The sequence below is a fragment of the Gymnodraco acuticeps genome, unplaced genomic scaffold (assembly GCF_902827175.1).
Source record: "Gymnodraco acuticeps unplaced genomic scaffold, fGymAcu1.1, whole genome shotgun sequence".
Classification (NCBI taxonomy): Eukaryota; Metazoa; Chordata; class Actinopteri; order Perciformes; family Bathydraconidae; genus Gymnodraco; species Gymnodraco acuticeps.
In genome coordinates, this window is record NW_022991614.1 from 646,284 (window position 1) to 662,902 (window position 16,619).

The following is a 16,619-nucleotide window of genomic DNA, read 5'->3' on the forward strand; positions in this document are numbered from 1 at the left end:
CCTCGCTGAAAGTAATGGATAATAAAGATTGGAACTCCATTCTCAATACACCGCCTCCGACTCTCTTTTCACGGCACTACACTGGTGACCCTGACTTTTCCGAGAAAGTTTCCGGAAAATTAACGAACATGGCTGAGCGCGATGTTTTCATAAAGCTGCCGGAATTCTGGGAGCACACCGCGGAGGCATGGTTCGCACACGTGGAGGCACATTTCGCCTGCCGACAGGTCCGTGACGGGGACCTAAAATACTACCATGTGGTAGCAGCGCTGGGGAGCTCCACGTCATCCAGGTTGGTGGGATTCATCGCAGCCCCCCCACATCATGGCAAATATGAGGCGATTAAGGCCCTTCTCCTTAAGACATTTAGCTTATCTGCTAAGGAGAGGGCCCGCCAGATACTTGACATTCAAGGCCTAGGAGACAGCAAGCCATCCCAGCTAATGGAGAAAATGCTAAATCTGCTAGGGGGGGAAGATCCCCGTATTTTATTCACGGAGATTTTCCTGCGTCACTTGCCTCCCCGGGTACAGACGGCGCTGGCCAACACGCCTGTCACGGAGCCCCGTGCTTTGGCTGAGGAAGCGGATCGTTTTTTCCTGGCTACGCAACAGCCCGGGGCAGAGACGTTAGCCGCGATGCTCAGCGGCCCACCGGCAGTCAAGAAAGCGTGGCGGAGGCCGGACACGGCTGTGGCTAGCCGGCGTGGAGACGCCGGAGAGTGCGTTTACCACGCACGTTTCGGGACAAGGGCGAAGAGATGCATCGCTCCGTGCAGCTACAAACCCCCGGGAAACGGAGGGGCCGGCGCTCAGTAGTGGCTCTGAGTGTAGTGGCTCTGTGTGACACGGGCGCTCAACGGAGCGTAGTTCCAGCGTCGAGTGAAGACGTCGCCCGTGGGGGGCACGGACCGCGATTGACGGCGGCTAACGGCAGTCCCATTCGCACGTACGGCGTGAGGCCTATGTGTTTGTGCATCGGAGGACAGCGTTTCAGCTGGGATTTTGTGACAGCGGACATTTATTTTCCCCTCCTCGGAGCGGATTTTTTGTGTGCTCATGGACTCTTAGTGGACGTTAAGAATAGGCGTTTGGTTGATGCCTTAACGTTTTCTTCCCTCGTGTGCACACTTGGCAGCGCAGCGTACGACGGGCTGTCAGGCTCGCTGTCAGGTGCAGACACGTTTCTCAGACTGTTGGCCGAGTTTCCAGACCTGTCGCTACCCACCTTCTCTGCGCTTACCACTAAGCATGGCGTGGAACACCACGTCACTACCGGGGGGCCTCCTGTCTACGCCAGGGCCCGGCGGTTGAACCCTTCTAAGCTGGCTGTAGCGAGGGCGGAGTTCGCAACCATGGAGCGCCTGGGCATTGTCCGCCGCTCCGACAGTCCTTGGGCTTCCCCCCTGCACGTCGTTCCCAAATCGAACGGCGGGTTCCGCCCGTGCGGGGATTACCGCCGACTCAACGACGCCACTATGCCTGACCGCTATCCGGTGCCGCACATTCAGGACTTTTCGGCGCATCTGGCCGGTACGGGGGTGTTTTCCAAGGTGGACCTGGTGCGTGGATACCACCAGGTGCCCATGCACCCCCTGGACGTTCCCAAGACAGCAGTGATAACGCCTTTTGGACTTTTTGAGTTCCTGCGGATGCCTTTTGGACTCAAGAATGCCGCTCAGACGTTCCAGCGCCTGATGGATTCGGTGCTGCGGGACCTGCAGTTTGTGTTTGTTTACCTCGACGACATACTCGTCGCCAGCGCTTCAGTGCAGGAGCACCTGTCCCACCTCCGAGCCCTTTTCACACGGCTCAACGAACACGGATTAATCATCAATCCTGCAAAGTGCCAGTTCGGGGTGTCGGACATCGATTTCCTGGGGCACCGCGTCACCAAGGGCGGTGCGACACCTCTGCCAGCGAAGGTGGAGGCTGTTGCGGCGTTTCCTCGCCCGCTCACAGCCCGGTCGCTCCGTGAGTTTCTGGGGATGGTGACTTTCTACCACCGTTTCATCGCCCGGGCCGCACACATCATGCGGCCGCTGTATGAAGCGTTGAAAGGCAAGACCCCCGTCCAGGAGATCGACTGGACAGCAGAGGCGGACGGCGCTTTTGCTGAGGTCAAGACCGCGTTGGCTCAGGCGGCTTTGCTGGCACACCCATCATCTACGGCTCCCATCTCCATCACCACGGACGCGTCAGACTACGCGGTCGGCGCAGTGCACGAGCAGTGGGTGGAGGGCGCTTGGCAGCCGCTCGCCTTTTTCAGCCGCCAGCTGACGCCTAGAGAACGCAAATACAGCGCCTTTGACCGGGAGCTCCTCGGACTTTATTTGGCCGTGCGGCACTTCCGTTTCATGCTGGAAGGCCGTGAATTTACGGCGTTTGTCGACCACAAGCCGCTCACCTTCGCCATGTCAAAAGTGGCGGAGCCTTGGTCGGCACGTCAGCAGCGGCAGCTGTCCTACATATCGGAGTTCACTACGGACATTAAGCACGTGGCTGGCAAGTCGAACCTGGTTGCCTCTCCAGGGTCGTCATCGGTGCCGTCCAGTTGGGCCTGGACTATACTCGCATGGCGGCAGACCAGGTCACAGATCCCGGCGTCCAGGCCCTGAAGGTGGAGAGCGCGGGGCTGCGCTTGGAGGACGTGGTGTTCGGCGACGCGGGCATTACTCTCCTGTGTGACGTCTCTACGGGCCTGGCGCGGCCTGTCGTCCCTGCCAGCTGGAGGCGTCCTGTGTTCGAGGCTGTGCACGGCCTGTCACACCCCGGCGTTAAACCTTCGGTCCGTTTGGTAGCGGCGAAGTTCGTTTGGCAAGGACTGAAAAGGGACGTGAGGACTTGGGCCAGGGAGTGCGTGGCTTGTCAACGCGCTAAGGTGCACCGCCACACGAAGGCCCCGTTGGAGCGTTTCCTGGTGCCTGAGAGGAGGTTTGATCACGTCAACATTGACCTGGTTGGTCCGTTGCCTTCCTCTCAGGGGTTTTCCTACCTCCTCACCATGGTGGACAGGACGACCCGTTGGCCGGAGGCGGTTCCGCTCGTTTCGACATCAGCCGCAGACGTTGCCCGGGCCTTCATTGCAACGTGGGTGTGTCGTTTTGGCACCCCGTCAGACATTTCCTCAGACAGGGGCTCTCAGTTCACGTCCGAGCTCTGGAACGCTGTGGCAGGCGGTTTGGGGGTTAAGCTGCACAGGACTACCGCTTACCACCCTCAGGCTAACGGTCTCTGCGAGCGCTTTCATCGCTCCATGAAGGCGGCCCTCAAGGCCGGCCTTACGGACGGTAACTGGGTCGACAAGCTGCCCTGGGTGATGCTGGGCCTGAGGACCGCACCTAAGGAAGATCTGCAGTGTTCTACAGCGGAGATGGTCTACGGTCAGCCGCTGAGAGTTCCGGGGGATTTCCTCCCAAATGCATCGGCTCCCTGGTCGGCGTCGGCCCAGCGGGCTTTCCTGCGTGACGCCGCTGAGGCCTTTGTTCCGATCCCTACTACTCAGCACGGTACTCAGGTGTCCCAGGTTCCCGCAGAGCTCCGCTCGGCGGAGCACGTGTTCATCCGGCACGATGCGCACAGAGGCCCCCTGCAGCCCCCTTATGATGGGCCTTTCCGGGTCTTGGAGCACGGGGTCAAGCACCTGGTGGTCGACCTGGGTGGCAAGGCCGAGCACGTCTCGGTGGACCGGGTGAAGGCTGCTCACCTGGACTTGGACCAGCCTGTGGTGCTGGCTCGACCTCCGCGACGGGGCCGCCCCCCGGCCTCGTCCCCTGTCACGGATTTAAGACCTGTTGTTCCGGTCCCTCCCCTTCCGGGGGCCGCACAGGCGGGAGTCACTTTTCCGACTCCCGTGCTCAGGAGTCGTGGGGGTTGGCGTGTCGTTCCTCCCCGCCATGCTGATTTTGTTTATGTGTGAATTCTGGGGGGGCTTGTGTGGTGACACGTTATTGGACATAATTCACCTTGCTTATTGTGTTGCCACACGGACCCTTTAGTGGGGAACACCTGTAGCTCTAGCTGCCATTCCTGCTAGCTCATCAGGCAGAGCAGTGCATGTGTTAACCTCGCTGAAAGTAATGGATAATAAAGATTGGAACTCCATTCTCAATACACCGCCTCCGACTCTCTTTTCACGGCACTACAATATACTGTTATTCCACACACGCCAAATGGATGCTGTTTTGTAGTTCTACAGACATTGAATATTAGCAGTTTATAAATAAAGCTGTATTGTATATCAGTCTATATATATATATATATATATATATATATATATATATACTGGGTTGATATGCAATACAGCTTTATTTATATACTGCTGTGTTATAGTCACGAAATACAATTAATCTATTTATACGTTCACCAACATGATGTTGCCATTGTATATATATATATGTATATACATATATATATATATATAAAATAACAATTTCATTATATGGATTCAACTTGTGCCCCCCCGCTGGACTTGTCTGTGGTTTAGCCGTTACTGTGACATCAGTATCAGCCATGGAAGATAGTTTGTTTGTTTCATTCTAAGCTATCCAGCAAGGTTATTTTCATTTATGTTGTTTTTTTTCTGCACAGTGTAGAGTCTTGTTGTGATGAGAGGGATGGAGGTATTTAATAAAAACCTTGCTCGCTGGAGAATAGCTAAAGAAGTCCTGTCACAAGTTAATCGGAGAGGATCACAGCTGGCCACGGATCTCGATGCTGCATTCGGGCTGTGAGTATTGATTGATTGATTGATTGAAAAGTTTATTAACAGCTTGTATATTGGGTACAGCTCAAAACATACAATTGTTAAGGGGATGCAGACCAGAGAAAGACTTTCGTCTTGTTTACATCAGGGTCCCCCATTTCCAATTCATCATATCATTTAAGACATATAAGACATATTTGACATACAGATGGCTTATTTACAATTTACATTTTAGATTTCGTTCTAATACATCCTAACCGGACATTTAAGACATACCAAGTCTACAGATATACAGTTAGTAACAGAGTCTAAAATGCGAGTATATACATAGATGGGGGGGGGGGAAGTAAACAACTTGTGTCTTATTTTTAGGCTGTCTGGAGGTATGGACAGCTATCAAAGCATCACATTAACAACGATGTACAAATGAAAGTCGGAGACAAATACATATTTGAAATGATTTATTCACGTTTGCAATGTTTTGAACAGACATCCCCAGTCACCTCATTGTCATTTTGTAGTCCTCGCTGTACGCGTCCGGGTATCGGCATCGCAACCACAACCTCACACACTGGTACTGAATGTGCATCAAAGTGTTCCTATGGAGCCAAATATACCAAAAGATAAATGTAAACAACAAAAGAAGCGATCGAAATGTGTATTTCCTGGTTATTCGACAATGGCTCCTCAAAGTACACGCCCCATTCCTACCGTTAACGTAACGTAACGAGTTCCCCGGTGTAACCAGTTAAACGGTAACACCGGCGCTGTTGTTATTAGAATCTGGTGCTAGCTGCTCTAACGGATATAAGAAGAAGATGTTTCTACATTAATGTGGAGGGAGAGTCCTCTCCAGTCAGACTGAGAGGCTGATACTACAGATCAGTGAGGTAAAGGACTCTGAGTGTTTAGATAGTTCACTTTAGTCTAAGTTCAAACGGTTTGGTCACAATTTATGTAAACACATATTTCCAAGGCACTCCTTTATAATTAATGGGATAAACAGGTTTTAAATCATTCCAATGTATACTATAGGACAGTAACCAAAAATATCCTTTAAAACTGGAGAGATAAAAAAAATGCATAAATAAATAAATGTTAAGGTAAAATAAGATATGAATGAACAACATAAATAAAATAAGTTACATTCATTTGTTATTGGCTATGGTAGGTTATTGGTTATGTTCACATACTTATTTGATTACATCCACTTGTCTAAGATCACAACAGAGACTTTCGACCCAAACCCAGCTGTTGACTTGTGGATGCAAGCAGCTAATCGCAGACTCAACCAGAGAGAAAGAAGTAGGCCTACATCATCAGCTACCATGTCTGACAGAGAGGAAGACCGTGAGGAGAACAGTCAGGAGGGTAGTGATGACAGCTTGTAGGATTACTGGTCGTGCTAATGTTGTCTTGTGTTCACCTCTGCATGTGTGTTCTGTGTGCACCTCTGCATGTGTGTTCTGTGTTCACCTCTGTGTGTTCAGCGCCGTGTGTCTGGCAAATAAAGTCAAGACCCCCTCAAAAGTTACGGTTTATTTCATTTTAAGGATGAGCACCAAGCAACATCTCCAGGTGCTCCTTTGAGAACCAGGGCAAAAAAGTTATGTGCACCCCTGGAAATAACAGTATACACATATATATACTATAGCGTGTGAGAAATAACAGTATACACATATGTGTATAGCCTACTGTTATTTCACACATGCTAACTGGAGGAATTATTTCTGATTTGAGTTACCAGTGAAGTAATCAAAGTAATTGTTTTTTCCACATTTGTTTTCACAGTGATGAAGACGAGTATCAAATGGCTTCTGGATCACAGCCATCAACATCTGCCTCATCCGAGCTACGACGTGCATCAGATCAGCATACAGTTGCCCCAGAGCCATCAACATCCAAGCTACGCCGCCGGACGTCTGCACCAGTACTAACTCAGCCTCCCTCTGCATCTTCTGATTCAGTGGACAGACTGTCAGGAGGAAAGTGAAACGGGCTGGTGTGTGGAAGACTAAGGTTGTTACCGTTCCTGACGCTGTGGTGGACTACAACAGAAGCATGGGCTGCGTGGATGTGTCCGATGCTTTGATTGGGTACTACAGCGTTCACCACAAAACCATGAAATGGTACCATTTTCTGGACATTGCAGTGGTGAACAGCTTCCTTCTCCACAAGGAGCTGCACAAGATGAGGGGTGACCCCGGCAGGACGAAGCCACACACCCAGAAGTCCTTCAGGGAGCAGCTTGCTGCAGACATGAGGGGTGAAGTCCCTGCAGCAGCACCACCACCACTCTCTCCCCCCCCCCCCCCCCCCCCCCCCATCATCACTCGTATGCATTCCCAAGTATTATGGGGAAGATGCCACCGCGCTCAGGAGGTGCTCTGATGCTGGCAACACAACGGTGAAGACCTATCTACTGCACTAAGTGCCTGGTGCCTCAATTCAAAAACACTAAACACATTCAGGTTGTGTACATTTTTTCTTTTTTGCCAGTTTTTACAAAAAAAATGCTTGTGGTGTTATTTCGGTTTTAGTGTCGTTTTTTAGTGTTATTTTTTGAATAAATCTGCTCCTGTTGGAGACAAATGTATCCTATGTTTCCTAATTGTTATTGTGTAAGTAAACCTTCCTAGAAGTGTTAGTCGGGTGATAAACATGTAAGGGCTGTGGCAAAGTCCACACACACACACACACACACACACACACACACACACAAAAAAATGTAATTTAAAAATAAAATTGTTTTTTTTTTTAAAAACACTTGTATTTGGATGGAATGATTACCTGTAGTGATAATACAATTATTTTTACAGTATGGTACCTGAAAAAGGTCAAATGGCACTGATGGTATCCAAATGTGCCCAAAGGTCAGTCCACCTGGACTACTTTTTGCTAAACCTCTCTAAAAAGGGTCAAATTTAACTTGTTTTGCCTCAATCTTGATACAGGGTACTTATTATATGTTATACTTTGGATTCCTAAAGCTTTTAGTCTACTAGCCCATCATTCAAGGGTAGTTTTCACTATAAGTAATGGTTTTTCTTTAGGCGGGGGTAAGAATTTACCTTTTTTTACTATGTTCCATCTGAATTTACTCTGACTGAGAAATATCTATATTAATTTTGACACTTCTACATCCAACTCACAGATGTAACCTTGCTTTGATAAAATAAATTATTCATATAACCCTTTTAGAAGTTAAGTTATAGTCATTTGTTTTGGGCATAGCATTTTCGAGCTAAAAACAGGCTCAGGGCTTAAGAGGTTAAAGGATTTAATATGTATCTTGAACTGGTGTGATTGAGTTATTTTTCCATTTTAAATATCTGTAGGCTAACTCTGAGAAGATAAATATGAATGTCTAGTTTTTTAATGAAGTGATACCACAGGCTGTATTTAGCATAGCACTGGCCCCCTGAATGTTACATTAAATAAACACTTTGGTATCGTACCGTTGCGTTTCCCTCCAGCAGTTCGTGAGCAGTGATGGGCTTGTCGAGGCTCGGTTTGCCCACGTAGATGTCTCCGTCCTGGGGGAAGACTGAGAGCAGAGAGAGGAGAGCCTCCGGGTTCACGTAGTTATCATCGTCCACGTGACAAAACCACCTGAGGAAGAACAGAGGAAATATACTCTGAAAGATGGTTTGTTTTAAGAGTGTGGGTTTCTATATTCCTGCTGTTGATGTCAGAGCAGATGATTCCAATGCACATTTAAATCCCCGTTTTTTTCATTTTTGCACAGAAGAAATCGAATTACAACTCCATACGACTTGCAGATTTGCTACAGGAGATCATCAAGCAGAAAGAAAAAAAAGTGTAATATCAAATTCTGCTTTATCTTTGCCTGAGTTGGGTTTTTTAATATGACTGCATGCATTATACTAAACTGAATCACCTTATGTAGGTAGAACATCTGAGTCTATCACAAGAAATATTTCCTCAAATCTCTCAAAATAAATGTTGCTTAGATTTGTGATCAAATATTTGAAACTCCAAGATGACTTGCTACTAAAGCTGTGCAATAAGTCCAAAAGATAACATCGTATTTCATTTCCAGTGTGGACCATATACCAAAATGCAACTAGAATATTGAACTATATTGGCACTTAGTCGTTTTTCTAAATGTAGTGTGTTCACCAGCCTTAAAGCACCTGGATATATTGTTCACTCGTTTAAGCAACTCACTGTATCTATCTACTATCTCCACCTATTTTCTTTCAACTGTGACAAACTTCTTTCTTAGAATAACGCAACTCTTTTAATTGTCATCATCCAAAGTCAGGTCATTAAAGGTGGGGTAGGTAATTCACTTCACAAACACTTTTTGTTATATTCCATGGAATGCTCTTAATATCTCAATAGCAATGAATACATGAAATGATTTGACAATAAATATATACAAATATTTCATCTGTGGAAGCCGTACTGTAAAAAGCACGACCAATCATCTGAGCCGGCCCGGCTAAAGTAACTGGATGGCCTACCTGCCTGTCAAGGCAAGGCAAGGCAAGTTTATTTATATAACACTTTTCAACACAAGGCAATTCAAAGTGCTTTACAAAAAATGAAAGACATTAAGAAAATGGCATTTTTAAAATCAGTCATTAAAAAGAAAAGCTAATAAAATAAACATTAAAAGAAAAAATACATGGATAAAAGTTACAGTGCAGTTTAAGATATGAATAGTTCAATTAAAAGCAGCGACAAAAAGAAAAGTCTTCTTGCTGGATTTAAAAGTAGTCAGAGTTGCAGCGGACCTGCAGGTTTCTGGGAGTTTGTTCCAGATATTTGGAGCATAATAACTGAACGCTGCTTCTCCACGTTTAGTTCTGACTCTGGGGACAGAAAGCTGACCAGTCCCTGAAGACCTGAGAGATCTGGATGGTTCATAATTTAGCAGGAGGTCAGAAATGTATTTTGGGCCTAAACCATTCAGTGCTTTATAAACCAGCAGCAATATTTTGAAATGTATTCTTTGACACACAGGAAGCCAGTGTAAAGACTTCAGAACAGGAGTGATGTGATCCACTTTCTTAGTGTCAGTGAGGACTCGAGCAGCAGCGTTCTGAATCAGCTGCAGCTTTCCTAATAGATTTTTTAGTGAGACCTGTGAAGACACCATTACAGTAGTCGAGTCTCCTGAAGATAAAAGCATGGACAAGTTTTTCTAAATCCTGCTGTGACATTAGTCTTTTAATCCTAGATATATTCTTTAGGTGATAGTAGGCTGATTTAGAAACAGTTTTAATGTGACTGTTGAAACTCAGGTCAGAGTCCATGACTACACCTAGATTTCTGGCTTTATCTGTTGTTTTGAACATTGCAGACTGAAGCTCAGCGCTAACTTTTATACATTCTGACTTGGCTCCAAAAACCATTACCTCAGTTTTATCTTTGTTTAATTGGAGAAAGTTCTGACACATCCAGTCATTGATTTGTTCAATGCACTTACTCAGTGTTTGAATTGGAGCATAGTCTCCTGGTGAAATTGTTACGTAAATTTGTGTGTCATCTGCATAGCTATGGTAACTTATTTTGTTGTTCTTCATTATCTGAGCCAGTGGTAGCATGTAGATGTTAAAGAGAAGAGGCCCCAAGATGGAGCCTTGAGGAACCCCACATGTCATATTTGTCAACTCAGATGTGTATTTACCTATAGAAACAAAGTTGTTTCTGTCCTTTAAGTAGGATTCAATCCAATTTAGAACTGTTTCCGAAAGTCCCACCCAGTTTTCCAGTCGGTCTAGTAATATGCTGTGGTCAACAGTGTCAAACGCAGCACTGAGATCTAATAATACTAACACTGAAGTTCTGCCACTGTCTGTGTTTAAGTCAGCCTTCCATCTGTGCACAAACTTATCTCGTGCCCTCATTGGTCATGTGCGCGTTCGTGTGTGTTGGAGGAGGGGCTCTGTGAGGAAGTGGCAGATTTGTTCCGGCTGTGTATTTTCAAATTCTAGCGCACTCGAGCTGGTTTCTCCAAAATGACCTACCCCACCTTTAAGTCACATAATGGTTGTATGTCGGGCGATTGTTACCCTTTGGTAGGTTTAAGAATGGTCAGATGTGAATGAAATCCATGCAGAGCAAAAAGACATCTGAAAAAGAACAGGAATGAGTCCTAAAACACCCAAAATGTGTCAGCACTGCCTGTTCCCTCGTCTGGAAGTCAATGGTTTACTGATAGTGTTTTTGGTTGTTAGCCTGAAATAAGGTATGTGGTTAACACAAGCTGAAGAGATATAAACGTTTTGTTCCACGACATAAAATACGTCAGTAAATACCCTGGTGGATTTAAAAATGGTGGTTGCTAACAAGTGTCTAAATGAGACGACTAAACGTCATCTCGCCCAACATTAGCCGCCTTTAGCTTAGCGGTGGAGACGTGAAGTCATGTGACCGTGCTGTAGTTCCTTTATAGCCCAACATTATCCGCCTTTAGCTTAGCGGTGGAGACGTGAAGTCATGTGACCGTGCTGTAGTTCCTTTATAGCCCAACATTATCCGCCTTTAGCTTAGCGGTGGAGACGTGAAGTCATGTGACCGTGCTGTAGTTCCCTTATAGCCCAACATTAGCCACCTTTAGCTTAGCGGTGGTGACGTGAAGTCATGTGTCCGTGCTGTAGTTCCTTTATAGCCCAACATGAGCCTCCTTTAGCTTAGCGGTGGAGACGTGAAGTCATGTGACCGTGCTGTAGTTCCTTTATAGCCCAACATTATCCGCCTTTAGCTTAGCGGTGGAGACGTGAAGTCATGTGACCGTGCTGTAGTTCCCTTATAGCCCAACATTAGCCACCTTTAGCTTAGCGGTGGTGACATGAAGTCATGTGACCGCGCTGTAGTTCCTTTATAGCCCAACATTAGCCTCCTTTAGCTTAGCGGTGGTGACATGAAGTCATGTGACCGTGCTGTAGTTCCTTTATAGCCCAACATTAGCCACCTTTAGCTTAGCGGTGGTGACATGAAGTCATGTGACCGCGCTGTAGTTCCTTTATAGCCCAACATTAGCCTCCTTTAGCTTAGCGGTGGTGACATGAAGTCATGTGACCGTGCTGTAGTTCCCTTATAGCCCAACATTAGCCACCTTTAGCTTAGCGGTGGTGACATGAAGTCATGTGACCGCGCTGTAGTTCCTTTATAGCCCAACATTAGCCTCCTTTAGCTTAGCGGTGGTGACATGAAGTCATGTGACCGTGCTGTAGTTCCTATAGCCCAACATTATCCGCCTTTAGCTTAGCGGTGGAGACGTGAAGTCATGTGACCGTGCTGTAGTTCCTTTATAGCCCAACATTAGCCACCTTTAGCTTAGCGGTGGTGACATGAAGTCATGTGACCGCGCTGTAGTTCCTTTATAGCCCAACATTAGCCTCCTTTAGCTTAGCGGTGGTGACATGAAGTCATGTGACCGTGCTGTAGTTCCCTTATAGCCCAACATTAGCCGCCTTTAGCTTAGCGGTGGTGACATGAAGTCATGTGACCGCGCTGTAGTTCCTTTATAGCCCAACATTAGCCTCCTTTAGCTTAGCGGTGGTGACATGAAGTCATGTGACCGTGCTGTAGTTCCCTTATAGCCCAACATTAGCCGCCTTTAGCTTAGCGGTGGTGACATGAAGTCATGTGACCGCGCTGTAGTTCCTTTATAGCCCAACATTAGCCTCCTTTAGCTTAGCGGTGGTGACATGAAGTCATGTGACCGTGCTGTAGTTCCTTTATAGCCCAACATTATCTGCCTTTAGCTTAGCGGTGGAGACGTGAAGTCATGTGACCGTGCTGTAGTTCCCTTATAGCCCAACATTAGCCACCTTTAGCTTAGCGGTGGTGACATGAAGTCATGTGACCGCGCTGTAGTTCCTTTATAGCCCAACATTAGCCTCCTTTAACTTAGCAGTGGTGACATGAAGTCATGTGGCCGCGCTGTAGTTCCTTTATAGCCCAACATTAGCCGCCTTTAGCTTAGCGGTGATGACGTGAAGTCATGTGACCGCGCTGTAGTTCCTTTATAGCCCAACATTAGCCTCCTTTAACTTAGCAGTGGTGACATGAAGTCATGTGGCCGCGCTGTAGTTCCTTTATAGCCCAACATTAGCCGCCTTTAGCTTAGCGGTGGTGACGTGAAGTCATGTGACCGTGCTGTAGTTCCTTTATAGCCCAACATGAGCCTCCTTTAGCTTAGCGGTGGAGACGTGAAGTCATGTGACCGTGCTGTGTTTCCTTTATAGCCCAACATTAGCCTCCTTTAACTTAGCGGTGGTGACATGAAGTCATGTGGCCGCGCTGTAGTTCCTTTATAGCCCAACATTAGCCGCCTTTAGCTTAGCGGTGGTGACGTAAAGTCATGTGACCGTGCTGTAGTTCCTTTATAGCCCAACATTAGCCGCCTTTAGCTTAGCGGTGGTGACGTGAAGTCATGTGACCGTGCTGTGGTTCCTTTATAGCCCAACATTAGCCTCCTTTAGCTTAGCGGTGGTGACGTGAAGTCATGTGACCGTGCTGTAGTTCCTTTATAGCGCAACATTAGCCGCCTTTAGCTTAGCGGTGGTGACGTGAAGTCATGTGACCGTGCTGTAGTTCCTTTATAGCCCAACATTAGCCACCTTTAGCTTAGCGGTGGTGAAGTGAAGTCATGTCACGTCTGCAGATTGCCTCATAGTTGTGTGCTATAAGTCCTATACAAGCTAAAATAAAGTTTGAAGAATTCCTTCCAAGAGGAATTCAAATCAAAGGAAAACAACACAGATACACTGCAATGGGTTTCATTGGGCCTTTACACAATGTCCCATTGTGTAAAGGCCTATTCCAAACCAAACACACTTTTACTGCATCATGAGCTTCTGCTACCAAACTGTCCTGTTTCCTCTGCCATCCCAATGGCTGCTCGACAACAACACAAGGCTTCCTTCCAAACCAAACAGCCTCACTTCATATTTCGTCCAAAAAACAAAGAGGGCCATGGAAACAAACTTCAATATCTGTGCCATCTTAATGACAAGACATCAGTCCAAGCCTTAGTCACACACCAAGCTGTTGAGCCTCATTGTATTTTCCACAAATCAAATATATGACAAGCTCAACAACACATTGTCCTTTATAGTTGTATATCTGCCTCAAGCAGGTTCATGAAATACATTAAACTTAAAATAATTCCTTATAATTATATTGACATCTCAAAAATACTGCTTCTCTCATGATTGCTATAGAAAGAAGTTAAATTAAATCTGCACCAAGCAAGCAGCGACTTCTAGGACTAAAAATAAAGCCTATTAAGAAGTGTCGTAAAAATGCATTCTCTTAAATATCAAGCAGGGGTCAACAACAAGAAGTTTGGTTGTATAGAAGTCAGTGGCGAACCGTGTCTATCACAACTGGACCTTCTGTAGACACACACCCCCCCCCCTCCCTCCGCGGCATTATAATGTCCGTCTTTTCACTGAATTGTCGTCTTGAAAATGGTACTCGCAACAATTCCGCAAAAACTTCATCTTCACCTGTTGCACTTTCATTTCAACGTTAAAAACAATAAAACGGCATGAATTGCTTCGTCGCATTCATCTAGATCAGGGGTGTCAAACTCAATTTCATCGTGGGCCACATTCGCATAAAGGTTGCACTCAAAGGGCCGGTTGTAACTATATAAATATATAATATATAAAATAATGTATTATATTACATTATTGCCTCTGAATTGGATTATTATCGGATAGGAACATAGTAATTAACTACGTCTGAAAGCAGAAGTCCAGGGCAAATAATTGCAAGTCTCTTCAGTGCGCATGTCACAAAACGAGATGCATTGTGGGACATGTAGTTTATGGGCAACCTGCTTCTGTAAATCGGCATGTAACCGTATAATAAACGGATTATATTTTTTGCAAGCTCTTGCGGAGCCACAGAAAATGAAGTCGCGGGCCGTATTCTCTGAATACCTTGAAGGCCCTGACGGTTCGCCACAGATAGAACTCTATGAAAAACGGACCCTAAATCTCACCTGATGTATTACCTCAGTCAGTACACATGTTCCCAATGGGCTTATGTTCTCAATTGCTAGTTTTAAGTGTTATACAATACAGCATAATGTTGATATCGCAAATTATAGTTCCATCAAGAGTAGAATGCATAATAAAGCAGCATATTCTTTAGGGCGTGGCTGTGATTGACAGGTCTGTGTTTTAGTCTTTCAACTCTTTTACAATGTTTTTTCTAATTAAAAAGTAACATTTTGGTCACATAAAAAGGTCTCGGTTGTGCATCCACCTTTTGCAACAAAAAGGCAGATTATATAAAAGTCTATGAGAAAATGACCACCAGATTTATTACCTCAGTAAACACTTTCCGATTGAGTTTATGGTGTCAATCTCTAGGTTAAATTCTTGTTTAGGGTTCAGTTGTACATAATCTTTTAACTTGATATAGGCAAATGTGTCAATGAACATCACAGATTTACGACACATCCAGCACATACAGAAAGCAATAGCATTCATTTGCAGATGTGTTTTTGTCTATCTTGCAAACCAAGAGTCCAATCCACTCTCCTTAGAGCTCTGTTTTTGGTCTCCACTAACTATTAAAAATAAATCTCAATCTCGAGCTGCTAAATGCTCAGCTTGCTTTTTCTTTTCTGGCCTTGGTTGTAATCTGGTTAAAAAAATTAATAAAGTAGGCCTGAATATAAAATCTATTTAAAAATATGTCTGTGTTTCCAAAGCTGTTTAATGGCAAGTGACCTCAAGGATAAACCTAGCATGCAAAAAGATTTTGACAGAATAAAAACAAAGCATTTCAAAGATTCTCCCTCCAATAAGCCATCATTAAAGTAATCCTCACCTGTGTGTGTATACGCTTTAGCAGCCTACCTCTTTAATTCCTCCTCCTCTCCCCACCTGCTGCTGATTTCCCCACGGTGATATTTAACGTTTGTTATCTTAATCCGATCTTTAAATCCTGTGTGGGCCAGGTGATAGACGTGATGTCTTACCTCTTTTCTGAGGCCATGAAGCCGTCGTACTCGGCGGACATCTTGCAGGACAGAGCCTGCTGGCTGTGGTCCGACTGGCAGGCTGTGACCACCATGTTGTAACCTGGGAGAGAGAGACAGAAGGTAAGGTGTGTTAGTACCAGATATGGCAAAAGTACACAAATCCTTTACTCAAGTAGAAGTACAGATACTCGGGTTTAAAAATACTCTGGTCAAAGTAGAAGTACTGACTAAACTTCTTTACTCAAGTGAAAGTAAAGAGGCTTTGAAATGTACTTCAGTAAAAAGTACCCATAACTAGCAGCTGTTTTAAAGAGTACCTGACCTCCCTTTATATTAATAGAACAATAATGTCATTGTTAGCTAATGAATGTTTCCATGCTGAACAACGGCAACATGACAACGTTTCCATTGGTCCCTCTTCTTTAGAGAAGACCAGGAAATGATGGATACACGGATCCGTGTTCAAATCAATAGGCACGCAATGACTCTAAAGAATAATGATCACGCATCAAACACACATTCAGACTAAAGGAATCAGCTGTTTGGAAAATGAGAGAAGTAGAAAGTACAGGTATTTGAGTTCAACATGTGAGAAGTAGAAAGTACAGGTATTTGAGTTCAACATGTAAGAAGTAGAAAGTACAGGTATTTGGGTTCAACATGTAAGAAGTAGAAAGTACAGGTATTTGTGTTCAACATGTAAGAAGTAGAAAGTACAGGTATTTGAGTTCAACATGTAAGAAGTAGAAAGTACAGGTATTTGAGTTCAACATGTAAGAAGTAGAAAGTTCAGGTATTTGAGTTCAACATGTAAGAAGTAGAAAGTACAGGTATTTGGGTTCAACATGTAAGAAGTAGAAAGTACAGGTATTTGTGTTCAACATGTAAGAAGTAGAAAGTACAGGTATTTGGGTTCAACATGTAAGAAGTAGAA

General features: G+C 45.4%; 1 protein-coding gene across 2 annotated transcripts in view; it reads right to left on the reverse strand.

Moving 5' to 3' along the window:
* mfng (MFNG O-fucosylpeptide 3-beta-N-acetylglucosaminyltransferase) overlaps positions 1–16,619 on the reverse strand; it is a gene marked incomplete at its 5' end in the record, with an annotated part of 53,162 nt that overhangs the window by 17,794 nt on the left and 18,749 nt on the right. For both annotated transcript variants that reach the window (XM_034198046.1, XM_034198045.1), the window contains 2 exon segments: positions 8,163–8,316; positions 15,683–15,785. In XM_034198046.1, the coding sequence (XP_034053937.1) occupies positions 8,163–8,316; positions 15,683–15,785 (257 nt within the window).